Below are 18,748 nucleotides of genomic sequence, written 5' to 3'. Positions count from 1 at the left end.
ACAAGTACTATTGAAACAAGTAATGATTGCAATATCATTGCATTGATAACTCCACTTTAAGTGAAACCAGTATCTTTAATGGATTACTTAGAAGGCCATAGGCATTATGACATAGTGGTTAAGAGAATAAGCCCAGATTGGCTAAGTTCAAATCCTGGCTCTGTCACCTATTGGCTAAGTAAGCTTGGGAAGATTAATTAATGTCCTTGTGCCTTCATTTCTGTTCCTGAAAGGAAAGAGTACCTACCACGTGCAATCATTGTAAAGGTATAATGAGTTATGTTAGGTATGTTAAATACTTCAATTTCTGGCATTAATGTCATTCATGAATGACAATTTCATTCATTAATGTCAAATGTTATTATATGCTCACATGTTTATGGCATATAGAGTGATAGCATCTCAGAGCTAAAAGAACATTTGCTTTATAAGCGAATGAGTTGAGGAAGTAAGGTAAAGTGATTGGCACAAAAAGGTTATATAGCTAATTGGAGGCTCAGTCAGGAAACCAGCTGTCCGGACTTCCATTCAGTGTTTGAAGTCTTCCTCTCCAAGGATTCTACATCTGAACATGGAATTGAATTATGGAAGTTAAAAGTTGAAAGGGACATTCAGGGCTCTCTAGTTCAACTTTCCCTAAGGGATCACACTACATGATTACTTGTCACAAGCCTTTCATCTTTGCTCACAGCACCATTTCACAGATGCTTACTCATCCAGTTATAAAGATCCTAACAGAACCTGCACCGTGGCTCCCAAGTTAAGAAAAACATGAGGGATAGGAATAGATGCCAAGGTCAGGTCCCCTGAGTTTAGATGACTATCACTACATGAAGTCATTTTACCCATCTTTTGAAAAATATTTCTTTTTCAGGGAAAATATTGTCTGGAATATTCATTAAAAAGCTGTGATTCAGGTCATCCCACACATACGTGAATGTTTTGCAGATAGTATGCTTCCTGGTAGAAATATGAAATGATTTTGATGAACTCTGAACAATATACTTTAGCAGCCAGGAAAAGACACTGGAGCCAAATACCCATACCAGGCATAATTCCTGAAGGTTTCAGCTTTCTGTACGGTTCTCTGGAACAATATTCAGCCTGGTTGTGAAATCAACCCCACTAGGGCTTTAAAATTCAATCTAGCAAATACAGATTCTCAAGAGGGGATGCAGCAATAAAAGATCGCAATTAAATAGGCACAAATAAACCTGTGAGGGTTCTCTCATCAGATGCAATAGCATGCTATTCTCTGTCTTAATTCAATGCTAAGAGAAGAGATTTAATTTCCCTTTAAAGCAAATGAAGTTGCTATATGTAACAGCACCAATAAGGAAGAAGGCTGAACCAAAGAATTATGCGTCCACAAGGAAAGTGTACCTCTCTCAACCCCCTCCACCGTACAAACAAGACTCAGGGGAATCCACATTCTCTGTGCAGGGTATTTAAATTGCCTGATTGTAGTATATGGACTTGGAATTTTATGGCTTGAAATGTGAACCCTCAAAACAGGGAGGTCCCATTATTTGAATCTGAAAGTTAAATTACATTCTGTTTACTGAAAACTGAACAGATAACCTCCACTAAATCCCACAGAGGAGGCATCATTCCTGCTCTGTGCTTCCATAGAATTTTATTTATATCTCTAATTTTACTTAAGATAATCGGAATTGTTACACCTGATTGTAAGTCTCCTTTGTAGAGGATAAACTCCTGAGGATAGAATTTATGTTTTATTTATCTCTGTATTCTCCCAGACCCTTTCAGTGCCTTGAATACAGTAATCAATAAATATTTTTATATTTACTTTTAGTAATACATATATTAAGCATTTTCCAGTTACACAGTATTATTAATGGATTCCACCTTTGACATACTTTTTCCTCTCTATCTCTGAGAACTCTTGCCTTTGAAACATGACAAAAGATTTCAGCAGATTGACAAAGTAATTTAGATGGGTATGTAAATGGTAAGGGAGTGCCTAACAATTTTTTTGGTTGAATTGTAACTTTATGAACATTTGCAGAGGTTTCCTTTGAGCTCTCAGTTGTTTAAGGGAACCCATCTATCTTAGTTGGGCAAAGGAAAGGAGAAAACTCAGAGGAATGACTGAGAGAGTATTTAAGAAAGACTACTGTGACTTCTAGAAAAAAGACACAGCAACTCTTTACTCCAGGACCCACTAAGCATGTTAGGATCATGACATTTCCAAGGCCTACCTTTTAACTGTTTTTCTGAAAAGCTGTCAGTTTGATGTTCAAGAAACATTTAGTGCACGCCTATTGGACACACAGACACAACTGGCTGTGTGATTTTCAGGGCCCGTTTGACAATAAAAATGCAGAGCCCCTTTTCCAAAAATTATTAAGAATTTTAAGATGATAACAGCAGGCGTGGGCCCTTTTAAGCACAGGGACCTATGTGACTGCAGAGGTCTCACTTCTATAAAGTTAACCTTTTCCTGTCTTCAGAGAGCTTCCTGTAGTGAAGGGCAAAAGGTCTGTATCTAGAGATAGAAGCTACAATTCAAGGATGTACGAGGGGCCACAGGAACCTAGAAGTTCCTAACTTTGTAGATTCATCCCAGGGAAGGTGACAGTTAAGTTCACTTTTGAAGGGGTAGGGAAGAAACATATTTCATACCAAAGGAAGGCAGTATTCACCTGTTAAATTTCAGGAATAGGGTTACTTTCAAGGAGGGTGGGGTGGTTGACATGAGGATGACATAATTGATATTGAGAGTGCAAAGAGGCAGAGGCCAAGTATTGGGTTGGCCAAAAAGTCCATTTAGTTCTTCCTGTAAAATAAAGACACATTTTTCATTTTCACCAATAACTTCATTAATTTGGATAGTTTGAGTGTGTCAGCTATCTCCTGTTATTGGCTTCTAGTGGGTAGAGGCCAGGGGTGCTGCTAAACATCTTCCAATTCATAAGACAGCCCCACAGCAAAGAATTATTTGTCCAAAATGTCAAGAAACTCTGCAAATCACTTTTGACATGTACAATCAGTCACAGCACCTTCTTCATACACTGAACAAATCTTTTCTTATGTTTCACTTGTGTTTTTACCTTTTTGAAATAGTAAATCATAATATGCTGAAATGTTGTATATCTTCTTCCATCTTCAATATTAAAAGGGCTGAACAAAAATCACCAATTTTGATATTTTTAAATGCATGCTGATATGACAGCTGTCACAATACAGTATAATAAAATTGTTTTGAATGAAATTAAAGAGAACTAAGCACGACTAGAGCCATCGTGTGGAAAAAAGTAGGTGAATTTTTTTGGCCAATTCAATATATGGGGGAAGAGGTTGAACAGTTATTAAATGCCTAATGAATGCCAAATTTGTTTCCCCCATGTCATAATTTTAAACACAACAATCTTGTAAACGAACTATCTTACCTATTGTACAAAGAGGTTAGTTTAGGCACAGGAAGGAAAGGTTCAAAGGGTCTGGAATACATTAGGCATCCAACAAATATTTAAGGAATTACTGGTGGGTGTGACTTAAGTTCCAGGACTCCTAACCCCTAGGCCAAGCTTCTCCTAAACCTGCTTTTTATTCATCACAGGTCTTTTCTGCTTCTCTGCAGAGTCCAAAAGTACCCACCCTGCCCTTCCCTCGCCCCGCCCTTCCCTTCCCTCGCCCCGCCCTTCCCTTCCCTCGCCCCGCCCTTCCCTTCCCTCGCCCCGCCCTTCCCTTCCCTCGCCCCGCCCTTCCCTTCCCTCGCCCCTCCTCTGATTTCCACCTGCCGGAAACTAGGTGGCAAAAGTACTTCCGGGATAGCAAATGTTGGCCCTGGCAAGATGGCGACCCCCTTGGAGCTCAGTTGCTGGGGAGGGGGCTGGGGGCTTCCATCAATACACAGTGAATCCTTGGTGGTAATGGTGAGGCCAGGGGCATGAAAGAGGGGGCGGGGCAAGAGGCGCGACGTTAGCTGTGCTGGGTACAGGCGGCTGGTAGTGGTTCCCTGTCCCGCAGGGGCCACCCGTGGCGCTCGCTAGCTGCATGCACTGCCTTGGGCTCTATGTAGTTGAAGAGTTACAATCCAGCCTGTGACCCTACCGAGACGTAGGGGGAGACCCGTGGCTTCTCCGCTAGGACTGGAGCTGGAGTTATTCTCAGTCTTGCAAAGCTATCTGGGCGGTGGAGTGAAAGTTCGAAGCAGGGAAGCTCGCGAGAGAGCGTGCCCTGCTCTGCATCTTTATCCCGCCCCCCTTCGCGTAAAGAGGTTTCTGAAAGCCGGGTAGTGGCCAGCGTGCTCCCCTGGCTAGAGATCGGGGAAAGGACGCACCCCCTTGCCTTCGGGGAACCAGGCCGTGAAATAAAGCAGATCTGCAGATTTGCATTACGTACTCAGTCTAAAATATTTTATTGCAAACTCTGTTTCAGGCTTACGCCAAGTTTTCTGGTGCACCCTTGAAAGTCAATGTCATAGATAACACCTGGAAAGGTTCAAGAGGTACAGTGTAAACTTCAAACACCCCTTCGGCTCTCTTTAAGGGCCTTCGCCCTTACCCCCTTTAAAGTTCTGAGTCATATGGCCTTGATTTCGTTTCTTTTTACTGTGACCTTGGCTGGTGTAGCTTATGGTTTTATCATTCTGTGTAATACTTAAAGTGCAAGCCAAATCAGAGGAAATTATGAGAAATGTAAATGTTCTCTAGCACTGCTCTTTGTGAAATTGCAGAAAACTAAGATAACAACTTACTTTTTTTCCCCCTCCAATGGCGATTGGTAGAGTTGAGTATTGGAATCTTTAAGAGGGAATAGAAATGTTTCTTTGTATGTAAACTGTTTTTTGATTGTAGGAGATGTACCAATTTTGACAACTGAAGACAACATTGTTTCTCAACCGGCAAAAATACTAAACTTTTTAAGAAAACAGGTGGGTGGTTCCTTTAGAAAAAGTAGATTGTTGATCCCTGCATATTGCTTTAAAAAATACATTGTAAGGTTTGTGGATTTTTTTCAGAAATTCTTTTTTGGAAGGTTTTCTTTCTGTTTTCATGGGGGAAAATAGAAAAGTCAAGTCACTAGACAATTGGAAGATTTTCTTTCTATTTTCATGGGGGAAAATGCTACCAATTAGAACTTTTTTTTATTATCAACAATAACAATAACTTCTGTTCAGTTTGTACAGAACTGATCATTAACAATTACTGATATAACAGTGAATAAAAATTGTGACAGTTATAGACTTTATTGTGTGCATGATGCTGTGCTAAGAACTTTATTTGCATTAAGCAGCATTTGCCACTAACTTTGTATTTCTCTTTCTCCCTTTTAGTTTCATGTTTGCTATTTTTGAGGAAGAATAAATAGGAATTGTAATTTATTTAGCTTCACTGTTTTGGGATGCTCTTGACTTCTGAGGGGTTTTTGTTTTATATTTTTTAATAGAAATATAATGCTGATTATGAACTCTCAGCAAAACAAGGGGCAGATACACTGGCTTACATTGCTCTCCTTGAAGAGAAGCTTCTTCCTGCAGTGGTGAGCATTGGTGAATATTACAGTATTTTAATGATCTACTGAAAATGTATTTATTTAGAAGAAAAATGATAAAAAAGGCTTAAGAGAGGAAATTTCATTTATGCATTAACCTTGATTCCTTCATTTCCCTGTGAAACTGGATTCTGTTAGCATTCTACTAGTATGAGAAACAATAAAGTAAAAGATAATGTCGTTTGGAAATGAGTCTTTGTGGAAGATGGAGTTTGTTGCTCCTTGTATAGAATTGGGTAAACTGTAATCCATTCATTCAGCAAAGATTAATTGAGCACCTACTGTATGCTAGGCCTTGTTCTGGGTGCCTGGGATATAGTGATTTAAAAACCTCACATGTAAAATCTTGTTTAATCCTTGAGTCTTTCTAACTAGAAAATTTGTATGAATTCACTGTATACAAAGATATTTATGAAAAACTTGCACATCAACTGAGTGATCTTTTAATAAAAGAACATCTTTGTAGTGTTTGTTCTCTTTTTTTGCAGCTTCATACATTCTGGGTTGAGAGTGAAAATTACTTTTCTGTGACAAAGCCATGGTTTGCTTCACGAATTCCCTTTCCCTTGAGTTTGATCCTTCCTGGAAGAATGTCTAAGGGAGCACTGACCAGGATTCTCCTGACCAGAGGACAGCCTCCCCTCTACCACCTCCGAGAAGTGGAAGCACAGGTATGGTCACTATTGCTGTCAGAGCCGGGGCCTTCCCGAGGAGGGATGAGAGATAGCGGAGACGGGTTTATCTGTAGTTACCTGCCTAAAAAAGGAGTCGAGAGCATCCTTCCTATCTCTGAGATGTAATGTCATCCTTATTAGATATACAGAGATGCCAAGGAGTGCCTGAATCTTCTGTCAAACAGATTGGGGACATCTCAGTTTTTCTTTGGAGATACGTGAGTGCATGCCCTTAAAAATCATTTTGATGCTTTGTGTGCATATTTTCAGTGAGCACTTATTCAAAGTAAGTGCCCTTGTCCTCTTCCTCCCCCATTGAGTTTTTCACTTAAAAAATATGTAATGAGCCCTGGCTGGTGTAGCTCAGTGGATTGAGTGCAGGCCTGCGAACCACACGATCGCGGTTCGATTCCCAGTCAGGGCACATGCCTGGGTTGCAGGCCAGTTCCCAGCAGGGGCCAGTTCCCCAGCAGGGGATGCACCAGAAGCAACCATACATTGATATTTCTATCCCTCTCTCCTTCCCTTCTTCTCTAAAGATAAATAAATAAAATCTTAAAAAAAAAAAAACGTAATGGGTTTTTACCGTGGGAAACTTTCCATTGGCGGTAATCTCACATTGACTTACTGCACTGCACTGGTACATTGAGAACAGCGAGACTATTCCCACCCCGTCTCCAATCCCTCCATAACACTTGTGAGTGAAAATGAATCTTTAATTTACAACTGAATTTTCTTGGAAATAAAATAAATGGTTAGAGTATTAATAAAAAAACAAGTAAAATCCTAGTTGCATCATATTATAAGCTAAAGTGGGTGTAAACTTTGAAAAAGACTATATTGTATACTTCAGAACTGACTAATAATGTACTTGAGATTTTTTTTTAATAATGCCAAATATTTTCTAATGTGCTTTTTAAAAAATGCTTACTTTGTTTTTAGGCCTTCTACCTTGGATGCCTATGTGTTTGGTTTTCTCGCACCGCTGTATAAAGTCCGCTTCCCTAAAGTTCAGTTACAGGAACATTTGAAGCAGCTCTCCAACCTGTGTCGCTTTTGTGATGACATCCTCAGCAGTTATTTTAGGCTCAGTCTTGGAGGTAAGTGGGCTCCTCTTCAGCTGGTCTCTGTTCGTATAGAGTAGTGTTTGTCTATTTCCTAATGCTGTATAGCGAGATTTATTACTTATTAAAGAAGTTTGCATATTGTCTTTAAATGCTAATTTGTAGCACTTCAAGAAGTTGCATTTTCCCAACTTTATTTTTATTTTCATATTTTAGTACTTATTTAAATAGAGACATGAATATTTGCTTTTGGTCTCTTCTTTTGGGTTTTATACACTTCTTGCTTCATGTTCTTCTTTAAATATTGCCCCTTTGAAGTGGGTCATTTTCTTTGAAAAAATTAAACCACAGGTGTTTATTGAGGTATTTATTAAGATAGCACTTTTCCTAATACAAATGGGCAATTACTTTAAATGTTGCTTCTAGCATTTTCCTGCGTGAACAGAAATCAGTAGCAGATTGATTTTGGTGAGGTACACCCCCATGATTCCACTACTTGAAAACTGATTGCATCAGATTGGAGGTATAGTAAACAGAGGGCACCTGTCATTCAGGATATGATTCGTTGGGAGTGTGAGACCTTGTGCTTAAGTGATTGGGATACTAAATTTATATTGGGAGAGTTGGCAGAAACTGTCATTTTAAGAAATGGGGGGTTATTAAGGTAGCTGGCTGAGCAACAGTTTATTTTTTATGGGTGGTTATACATTTCATATGTAGGGAGGAGTTAGTATTAATAGTTTGAGAGTCATGAAATTAAGTAATGTTCAACCTTGTTACTTTGAAGCAGTGGTTGGCAAACCTTTCTACAGGACAAATACAAAATCTTGGGTCCTATACCAGATTTACTAAATTAGAGTTTCTTAGGAATAGATCCCAGGAATCTATTTCTTAAAGTCCCTTCAGATACTTTAGATGCCTGTGGATACCTGTTTGGGAGTGACTGCCTTAGACAGCTATCCAAACAGTTGTGACTATTTGACCTATTGGAATGGGTGGGGGAAGGTACGACTTGGACCCGAGGAGGAAGCGAGGACTGCTGTGCTCGCTCACCAAGTACTTGGCCGGTTGCATCACACTCGGCCAACAGGGTCTACTTTGTGGACAAACTTGGTCCTTTTGTTTATGCTTTGGTTTTGGAGCATTACTTTGCCACCTGAGTTTATCTTTGAACCCAGAATAGTTTTTTTTCTTTGCCTTTTTTTTGGAGGGTGGTCCACGTGGGAGGGTGGATAGACTCAAAAGTCTTTTAATCTAAACAGCTTTAAAGGCTTTCAGATTTTCCTGTCTTTCTGACTTCTGTCCCTGGCTTCCTAGGCATCTCTCCTGCTGGACAAGAAACGGTAGATGCAAATCTGCAGAAACTCACACAGCTTGTAAATAAGGAATCCAACTTGATTGAAAAGGTCAAGTTTACTTCAATCATTTGTAATAGTAATTTAGTATTTTTCCGTTCTGCGATTAATATTGTAATTTGGGTTATGAATTAACTTTACCCTCTTAATATTTTCAGAAAACTTTAAAAATATACATTTACTGAAGTTGTGTAGTGTAATACAGTATTTTGAAGCCAGAAGTGGCCTGATTGCTTTGGGGGGAAGATCTGATAACACGATTGGGTTTCCTTTTGCCACACAATTAGTATTTTTCAGGTTAGGAGACCCAGAAGCCTGGCTTAAAAAAAGAAAGGACAAAACAGTTCTCGCTTGTCTGCTTTTGTCTCTGAAGGTTAATACTTCTTGAGATCGGAAGCATCCGAGCTTATCCTTTCTTGTTAATTGTCTTACGACATCTTGTTCTTCCACATGAACTGTGTCATATTTTCCCCTTCTTATCTTTTTCTTTTCTAAATGTCGTCCACAGTTTTTCTTTATCAGTGTGGGTATTTTGTCATTTTGGGGTCGTTCATTTGGTGAGAGTGATTGAATAACTGGGTAGAGGAGAGCCAGCGATGGAAATTTTAAGGGTGATTCTTACTGAAAAAATACAAGAGAATTATGCATTTCCCCCCAAGTGTCTGGTAAACTTGCTTTTAATACTTCATTCTTTCACAAACCAGTGGGGCCATGCAGCCTAGTAACACCGGCCAGCAGTGACAGGCACTGTATTATGTGCCCTTTATATGAGTTACCTCATCGAATCCTCACCGCAGCTCTGAGTCCATGTCCTCTATCCTCCCTGTTTTACAGAGGAGGATGCTGAGGCTTCAGGAGTAGCTAGTGTCACCTACGCAAGGTCATTCGAGTGACGAGTTTGAGGCGTTATTTGAATCCTAGCAACTGGACACCAGTATGGGCCTTGCAGTTAATCAGCCAACTAACTCGTGAATGAGATTGTGTGTGTATTGATAGTAGTAGCATAGTAGCCGGGCTTATAGCTGCCACCCTCTGGAATGACTGTTCTGTTTTTTTATTGTATTTCATTTGTTGTTAGAACTTGAGAAGTAAGTAAAACTGAGCAGTAGAATTGTAAGAGCCCATTATTAAGGTTTGGGTAAACTGAATAAAAACCTAGTTTGTTTTAATTCTTTGTCCACCCCAGTAAATCTCATGAGAGGAAATACATTGAGTGTTAAGTGTGGATAATGGAAAGGTTCCTCAGACTATTTTAGGGCACAGACTATTTTAAACACTTATCTGCTAGATGAAGGCTAGCTGGTATAGTTTCCATCCTCTCCTTTCCTCCACACCCGGCGCACCTCTGCTGAAACACTCCCACTCTGCTTTATGAGAGAGCATTTTGAGAAGATAATCCAAACTCTAAAAAACATGCACATCAACTGGGTAAAAAGATGTTCTATTCTGTTGGTTTTGTGTCTTTGATGGCAGCTGCTTTCAAGTCTTTTACTAAGTTGAGCTGATAGTGAACTCTGCACCAGGACCTGAGTATTTTGCTCTGTTTGCAGGGTGCTCTGGTTAAAGGTAGTTTTCTGAAATCTGACTCAGTTCTAAATACTCGCTCTGCTAGTGCTCCCAGGAATGCTAATGTCTGCCTTAGGGTAAGTCCGAAACTCTGGGGCATTTTCTCACTCTGCTCCATATGAATTTGTTTTTGTAGAGCAGACTTAGAACTGATCCAGCATTTGGAATGCCTCTGAGTTAGGGCTAAAGAGCTTATCCTTGTTTCAGTCTCTTTTCCTAGTTTCCCTTGGTCTAAATACTCTTAATCTGAAAGAGCTGGTCTTGAGTGGAGTATAGGTAACTTTCATTCAGACAGTGAGTCCAAACAATAATAGTGCTGGAATAAGACCCGAGTTCAAATTTTAGCTGTGATACTAACTTTGCAACTGAATGCAAATTCATTAACCATTCTGAGCTTCATTTTGTTAGTCCGTAAAATAGGGGATGATTGTAACTGCTTTCTTTTCTTTCTTCACAATGGTGTTGGGAAGATCAAATGAAATGTTGTGTGAACAAACTTTGTAAACTATGGAGCTTAGTATTAAAGAAGTAGAAGACCTCTTAAACCAAGTCGTGCCGTAGTTGATTTCAGCAGAGTATCCATTTTGTGGAATAACTATAATTTTGTGAAAGCATCAAGATGAGCCATATTGCTTTTGTACATATACTGAGTCAGCTGGTATTTGAAGTATGACATTTAGAATTCTCGAGAGATGATCTGTACGAAAAAGGTTTCTCTGGCATCCCAGACACATATGGTCCTGTGCTGCTCTAGGCTCTGGTTTGGGTGGGGAGGCCACAGTCCACGCAAGTGGAGCCGCAGCCGTTAGTCAGATGTACCTTTTGTACTTCCCACAGATGGATGACAATCTTCGCCAAAGCCCTCAGCTTCCTCCTCGGAAACTGCCAACACTTAAACTGACTCCAGCAGAAGAAGAAAGCGACTCCTTACAGCGGCTGTCACCCTGACAGACACCGCACTTTGTGTCCAGAGTCCCAGGACTGTGGCAGTGCTCTCTTACACCGAGTGTGCGAAGACAGAGAGAAAATGCCATTAATAGGTACTGGAAGACTCGAGCAAGACAAACTTTGTATGATATCTATTTTTTTAAATTAGGAAGCTTGTATTTTAGCTTGGCAATGCACTTTAAATACCATCAAAATAAATACTAAGCGAACTTGGGGAGGGGGGAAGAAAACGCATTGTACTGTATATATTAAAAGAAAAACCTGCCTTAATCGTGGCAGATTTTTGCCTTTGGTTCACATGTTGCTGACCAAAAGCTACAATTCTGTTCTGAATGTGCACTCTCACTTTATTTAAGCTAATTTATAAATTTAGTTTTCTTAGGGCAGTCTGAATGTCTAATATGTGGCTCTTGGGCTGAGGCCTTTTTCTTCTGTTTAGAAATTTGATGCCTACTTTAGACATTAGGAAAAATATATTATCCTTATATTGTATTTACTTCCCTGGAAAAGCCTGTATTTAATTGTAAAAATCATTGAGGAATGTGCTTTTAAATTATTCTCTCATAAGACTAATCTTTTGGGGGTTTAGTACCATATATAAATATTAAAGGTGGTTATATATAATATTTATCTGACTATATGCACTTCGATATTACAATTAACATTTGCTGATATGTTCAATCTAGGTCAGTAAGGGCTCTTTTAGTTTGTTGGGTGAATGTGCCTGCTTTAGACCTATGTATTTGCAGTGTATCTTTAACTCTGGTCATCTCTTTCTTGGATTGATTTCAGGAGGACTGAATGTATTGGCACCGTTATTATGCCAAGCTATAAAGTCTCATTGAAACTTGCTCCATTTGTAGACACTACTCAGAAGGAACTCTCACCAGAGTACTAGAAGTACCTACTATGTGCTGGTCCAAGTTCATCATGCTTGGCTCATACCAATGTTCTTTCATAAGAAGCCTATCATGTATTCAAAAGTTTTATGACAACTATTTTTATGTAGTTTCACTATAGTTGAAGGATCCAGTGGAATAATAGGGAATAGCAGTATGTTTTAAGGATATTTTCTACTTATTGGTTGCTGAACTGTTAAAGGATTTGCTGTGCAAGTAATTTTACTTATAGTAAAATCTTATTTTAGTGGCTGAGGTGCTTCTGTTGACCTAAAACCACTTCTGGGATTTTTAAAATATAGGACCATATTTTTGATTAGTGTCTTAAAAGAATACTATGGTGCTCAGCAAATCTTATCACATTCTTCAGAAACCCACATGTTAAGAAAACAGCTTTGTGGTCCAGACTCATCCAGTTTGAGATGAGTGTAGCTCCGCTGTGTTTGCCCTGCGTCCTCTCAATTTGTTCAGTATTGAGGTAGCTATTTATATAGGAGTCTTTAAGTCCTTGTAAATATTCTTTTTTGAAAGTGAGAAACAAAGTGGTCTTCAAAATCTTGTTTATCTGTTTGGATGCATTTAGGGAGAGTAACTATAATTTCTGCAACAGGTGGAAGAGTGTGTGTGTGTGTGTGTGTGTGTGTGTGTGTGTATAACGTGTTAATCATCTGTTAGTTTCCAACAATCTGAAATCCATATGAATGTTGTGTATTGAAAATCATGACCAGAGGATTTTACTGTCCTCCACGATTGATGATACACATTGGAGGTGGTTGGTTAGCACATCAATCAGACATTTGTTTATGCTTCAGCCAGGGTTAGTCATTTCTAGTTACAATTTCTATTATAGCTTCCAAAAAGCTTTTGAAGTGGCTTAAAACTGTCAAACACATGTAAAACAGGACAATTAAAGTTACTTTTGGAGTGGGAGAGAGAGCTATACCAACCTTTATAGATTATAAAATAGAATGGTAAATTTAATTCCAAGTCTCTCCGAAAGCAAAGTCAAAAGATAATGCTGGATTATGTAAATTTTTCTGTCAATAAAGTAGTAATGCCCATGAATAAGAAAAGTGTGTTTTAGTTTTTGTAAGAATGTGGGAGTTCGTGCTGTTACAACACACAGACTTGAGCCGAGAAGTATCCTGTTCCATGTGTTGCAAGTCTAATCAATGGCGCCGTTTTAAAACAACAAGTATTTGTCTTTTCTAGTAGAGAAGATGACTGTAAACATGACTTATTTCCTTTTGATCATTCCTGCCTTGAACTGCCTTTAGACTTGTACCACATAGGCCGTGATGCTTCCACAGTACTTTTCCTAAGAGGCAAAATGTGGTTTAGACAGGTGGAAACGTGTATGTTGGTGCACCTGGCTGAGCTTTTTTTTTGCATAAGTTCTAACTGAGCACAGACCACTGCAGAGATGTGCTCTTGGAAAGGAACAACATTCCAGACTGGACAGAGCTTGTGATCAGCCTGTCAGGATGTGCTGTGTATAAAGTTTGAGTTTGTTGAGATAAATGGTCTATAGTCTTAAACAGAATGCTATGACCTACTTTCTTTTGGAGTGATGGTGGAAGATAATATAAAAGGGACTACATGTTTATCTTTGTGGCATAGGATTAGAAAACTGGTCAGATAATGCCCGTGTGAATAAGATCCTACATCCACCATCATCAGTTAGCCGTAAGACTGACAATTCTCACAGCACTAAAGAAACTAAAGAACCATGAGGATGTTCATTCCTTCCAGTGCTTTTTACCCCCCCTACAAAGGTAGGCACTGACAAGTAAAACAGATGTCAATTTAGGTATGTTTGTATTATTTTGGGGGGTACTAGAGGATTAGAGATTTTACATTAAACCCAAAGCATTTTAATTGCCATTTGTAATTTCTACTCACTCAATATTGCTAGATATGAGGGGGACCAAAAAGAAAACCTCCCTGGAATTTATTGATAAAAACTGTGGTAAGAATAGTAAAACTGTTGATCAGAATAATAAATATTCTTACGTGTTTAAACTTTAGTCCCCTTCAAAGTAGTCTCCATTTGATGCAATATACCTATTGAGAAGTTTTTTCCACTGCTTGAAACAGTTTTGAACTCATCAATTTTGATGCCTCTTAGTGCTTCTGCTATTTTTTGTTTCACCTCTTCCACATTGGCAAACTGTTTCCCTTTTAGAACTTCTTCATCTGGGCAAACAAAAATAAGGTCTCTGGGGGTGAGATTGGCTGAGGGAGGGTTGGGGCCATTATTGCCACTTTTGGTCAAAACTGCTGAACACCTTACTGTGTGCTCCTAAATCACCCACCATGAAATGGGCAAACATGCTAAAAGAATCTTTGAAAAAAATTTACTGAAGCTGACACAGCCTCTCACAACAATGCCAGCTGGCACACTGATACAAATGGGTTCCTAGAACACCTAATGGGGGAGGCCTGTATTACAAGGGGCCCACCCTCCAAAAAATAATTCTGGATGCTTTTTTGGGTCACCCCTTGTAGATAAACATGAAGGAATGGAGAAGCTTATTTCAGTCATAGCTAAGTTATAATTTTCAGAAGTCTGCAAAAATGAAAAAAAAAAACGTCAAAAGAGTCAAAAATTGTTAAGGGTGAGAGTATTTCAGAAAACTAATTTTTTAAAAGATAGCCTCATGTGATAAAAGTTTGAAGTCAGTAGTATATTTTCTTAGAGCCTCTTCCAAGAATATACATTTCCTAGATCTATTGATAAACTGTCAAAAATGTTAATCCTTTAAAACCAAAATATAAATGCTTAAATACAAAGACAAAAAGCTGAGTGATGGATGCACAGGATTTCACTATATTTTTTGCAATTTGTGAGTCTGTAACTACTTTAAAATAAAAGGGTTTTAAAAAGTAAATTTAATAGAATAAATTTATCATTATCTACATAAACTATGATTTAAAATTTAATGCTCCAAAGATAGTATCCAGTATCCAATTCCAGATGAATAAATACATACTATAAGTTAAATATAATTTATTTCATTTTGAGTTTAAAGAAACAAGCAACTCCAGTTTGTGACAAGTGCTTATCAGACCTCTTTTGCTTTACCAGGAAAAACAACGACACCCCCCCCCAAACATCCTAAACCAAGAACTCCTATTCCCTAGGATATAAAAAAATTCTACAATTTTATGTTGATCATGATATCTTTTTCTTCCTAGGGTACCTGGGGTTTACCTTGGTAGTTAAATAGTTACCTCAAGGAAACTATTTTGCCTTGAGGATAAAATAGTTTGAAAAACTTCCCGTGTATCCAGGTGGTAGCCCTTGGCTTTGCAGGTGTCACCTGTCTAACTGCACAGTGTGGCGGGGAAAACACAGGGGCCGGGCTTTAGTGGAGGTGCTGCATGTCTGTGAGCTTTTGGTTCTAAGCTCACAGCGATTTCATAGTTGACTTTGTCTTGGTTTGGCTATTTATATCATTGAACTCCTGAGCAGAGCCTCAGATTACAGATGGGTTGTGATGATGGTCTTTTGTATATGTTGTTGGTGTTAAGAATTTCGTCTTTTGCCTTTTTTCTTGTTCGGCTCTGTGGAATTTACATTTATTCTCAGTGTTTTCATACTTCCTAAACAGATCGTTAAGAAATTTGTTGTTACCTGAATCAAAGGTCAATAATTCTAGCATCCTCACAGGTTTAATTGAAGTTTCATTAGATCTTCGAAAAGCTGATTTTCACGGAGTTGTTAAGATGGAGTTTGTTTTTTTCAAGGGTGTGAAAGATAATTCAGCCCAAAACTCTGTTGGGAGGAGTGTTTTCTAGGAGCCCAGGTTACCTGCCCTAGATTCAGAACTGTTGTGATGGAGGCGGAGAGGCAGGCTCAGAATCAAAAACAACGGCGATTATTTGTGCCGGTGAAGAGGCCAATGACGGGAGTTAACACTCTTGAACAGTGACTGTGAGAAAAAGTAACCTTGACTTGGACATTTTTAAATAGAGAGAAGTATGGGGATTTTTTTAATGGTAGAAGAATATTCAGAGTAAAACAAAGCCGTTTCTTTATAAAAATATAGGAAAATATGTCCTTTTATATACTCATTGTTAATTTGAAATTCTACTGTAAGATTAAAAAATTCTTTTAGTTCATTGGAGAAGTGGTTCCTAAAGGTGTGTTTTGGCAGAATATATTGTTGTATGGATAGAGAGTCAAATAGATTGGGGAAGAGTTGGTTTAGATGGAAGTTACTGCAGGCTGTTCAGAGCTTGGATGCGCCATTGTGTGGTTTCGGTCTCCAAGCAGGACCTGTGTTTCAGACGTCATTTCCCTAATTTATTTTTACGTGGATTTGTTCTTCACATTTTTTTATTGTTGTTCAAGTACAGTTGTCTCCACTTATGTGGATTTTTTAAAAGTAGGTGTCTTAATGAGATTAGTGTTCTGTGAAATACACTTAGGGAAATGCTACCCCAGAGTGTTTTTGCTTGTTTGCGCTTATTGCAAAGGCTCCTGGTTGGGTGCCTCAACGAGTGGCCAGAAACAAGAAGAAACAGGTCAGGACTCCCTGGGACCATGGGGTTGAAGAAGGGCAGCTTTGGCCTTTGAGGTTGGTGAGGCAGGTATACGTGAGGCCCCTGGGCAGCTTGTGAACGGGTGGTTTTGGAGAAGTGCCCTAACTGGTGCATAGGCATCTAGGAGACGGAGAGAACCGGCTTGGAATTCCAGAACCATCTTCTAAACTGTTTTTGGCTGTCAAAAATGCAACGTTTATAGCACCAAAGTCAACTATAAGCTGGCTATTTTTGCACGTGCATGCACACACAAGCATGCATTGTGTCCTGGAAAGTTTATAGGTGTCTCAGGAACAAAGCAAAGGAAGGTTAATGTTTTCTATGCCTAAAGGCATGGTCTACACAAGGGCTGTGTGGTTTTTGTGTGCATTTTGTAGCAAATGGGTTTATAGGTTTCATTAAATTCCCAGCAGTTTCTATATCCCCCAAATTTTAAACTCCACTGACCTCCAAATTTCAGAGAACTAAGTATGTTGGATTTCATTTCCATGAAATCAGATTACCAATCAGGCACTAGGGCACTTCGGTTTGCTTTCTGCCATGTAGACAGTTGCAGATTTGGAACACTATGCTTTGGATGTGCATTTGAAAGAAAACTTGCCCTTGGGTTTGAGTTGTGTAATGGTGAACATCTAGTCACGTGGAAAGCAGTTGGACCTTTGTTCTGATTCCTCCTCGTGCAGATTCAGAGAAATGCCTTTTAATCATTGGGTTTATATATCCCAGATCCTTGGAAGTCGGGAAGAACGAGCTGCCAGGGTTTGCATCAGTCCCCTGCGAGCCGTGTACTATAGCGAAGGCTGTGCTGGCCGCGCCTTCCGCGGCCTGCTGGCTCCTTCTCCTGCAGGCTGGCATCTGTGTTTCTTGGCAAAGGAAGGGTGCACTGAAGCTTTTATGTTAATTGCATAAAGATGAGCTTTTATTTACTTTACGTCTTATTTTGTAAAATAGAAAATACTGTCTCTCTATTTTTCTATTTATCTTGAAGTGGAAACTTGAGGTATTTGGAATGTAACTTCAGCTTTCTGGAAGATGGACAGCAAAGAAGGTAAATAAAAAAATGTATGTTTATATATATGGTGGCTTTGTTCCACCAAGCCTTGAATGGTAAACATTTTAAACATCTGTTCTAGTGTACAAATACTATACATTTGTTACAAACAATCTTAAAATAAGCATTTTTGGTCATAATTTCAACATTCTAGCAAGTCTAGTATGACTGTATGTTACTGAGAGATTGTGTATGAAAACCCAGAAGTGGTGGTGATGATTAGTATTATAAATAATTTATTCTGTCAAATGAAAAACTGGATATAATGTCAGAAAAGCTGTTTTCACAATAAAATCTCAGATTCACTGGATGTTTATTAAATACTGATTTGATGTTATTTATTCCTTGAGGTGAATTTTTGGATGGTCACAAACAGTTATTCAGTGTTGGGACTGAGCTAGATCAGGGATTGTTCTTAAAGTGTTCATCCTGTGATGTATCGAGGTCACTTGGGCCCTTTCTAGCCCTTGCTAAGGGCGGGCAGCGGCCTGCTCCCTGGGCCTCTGGGAAGTGTGTGACTCAGACGACAGTTGAGTCAGGGTGACAGTTATGTCATCCTGGGGCTCTACAAGTTTTTGAAAAGTTTCCCTTTGCCCGCTTAGATAGTTCAGCAGTGTCCCATGTCACTGAATGGAAGACATATACTGAGAAAAAATAGTGCAGTTTTAGTGAGGGGGGAAGACATGTTTTTTGGTGCGTTTTTTTTTTTTTTTAATGGGAAGGATATATGGATATAGAGAACCCTGGTAGAGCTGGTCAAGGAAGGGCAGGTTCCCTGAGAGGATATGTTTGTTAGTTTATTTTTAATTGAGGTATAATACACATACAGTAAAATGCATCAGTCTTCAAGTAGAGCCATTCAGGTAAGGAAGCACTGTATTTCTCTCACATGGGAAACAAGCTATCTCCAAAGAACACAAATCCCAATCGAATGCGAACCTTGGGTCCCAGATGAAAGGTCCTTGGGTGGATTAAGGTGGGTGATGGTGATCACTTATCTTCAGCGAGAGAGCAGGAAAGGAGTCACAAATCTGAGAACCATACCACAAAGCACTTCAGAAACTTGGTTCTTAATTGCTCAGCTCAGAGGCTTGACTTTGGTCTGGTACTGCTGGGGGTGCTC

General features: G+C 39.1%; 1 protein-coding gene across 4 annotated transcripts; it reads left to right on the top strand.

Moving 5' to 3' along the window:
* Nucleotides 1-3,795: 3,795 nt before the first annotated feature.
* On the top strand, nucleotides 3,796-17,891 carry MTX3 (metaxin 3). 4 transcript variants are annotated; one of them, XR_005080395.2, is made up of 10 exons: nucleotides 3,796-3,899; nucleotides 4,405-4,474; nucleotides 4,824-4,900; nucleotides 5,416-5,508; nucleotides 6,009-6,191; nucleotides 6,336-6,412; nucleotides 7,137-7,294; nucleotides 8,576-8,664; nucleotides 11,017-11,219; nucleotides 17,563-17,891. XR_005080395.2 is itself a non-coding variant. In XM_037130781.2 (9 exons), the coding sequence occupies exons 1-9, from the start codon at nucleotides 3,819-3,821 to the stop codon at nucleotides 11,125-11,127; spliced, it is 939 nt and encodes a 312-aa protein (XP_036986676.2). In that variant the 5' UTR covers nucleotides 3,796-3,818; the 3' UTR covers nucleotides 11,128-14,643. The 4 variants fall into 4 exon arrangements, 2 of the variants coding, with proteins under 2 accessions (XP_036986676.2, XP_036986677.2); XR_005080396.2 differs by lacking the exons at nucleotides 11,017-11,219; nucleotides 17,563-17,891 and adding an exon at nucleotides 7,685-7,781 and having other exon boundaries at nucleotides 8,576-8,659; XM_037130781.2 differs by lacking the exon at nucleotides 17,563-17,891 and having other exon boundaries at nucleotides 11,017-14,643.
* Nucleotides 17,892-18,748: the final 857 nt, after the last annotated feature.

Source organism: Artibeus jamaicensis, unplaced genomic scaffold (genome assembly GCF_021234435.1).
Source record: "Artibeus jamaicensis isolate MK-2021 breed Jamaican fruit bat unplaced genomic scaffold, CSHL_Jam_final contig_373, whole genome shotgun sequence".
Lineage (NCBI taxonomy): Eukaryota > Metazoa > Chordata > Mammalia > Chiroptera > Phyllostomidae > Artibeus > Artibeus jamaicensis.
The sequence above is the reverse complement of the archived record's forward strand: the minus strand, read 5'-3'. Positions and strand labels throughout refer to the sequence as shown.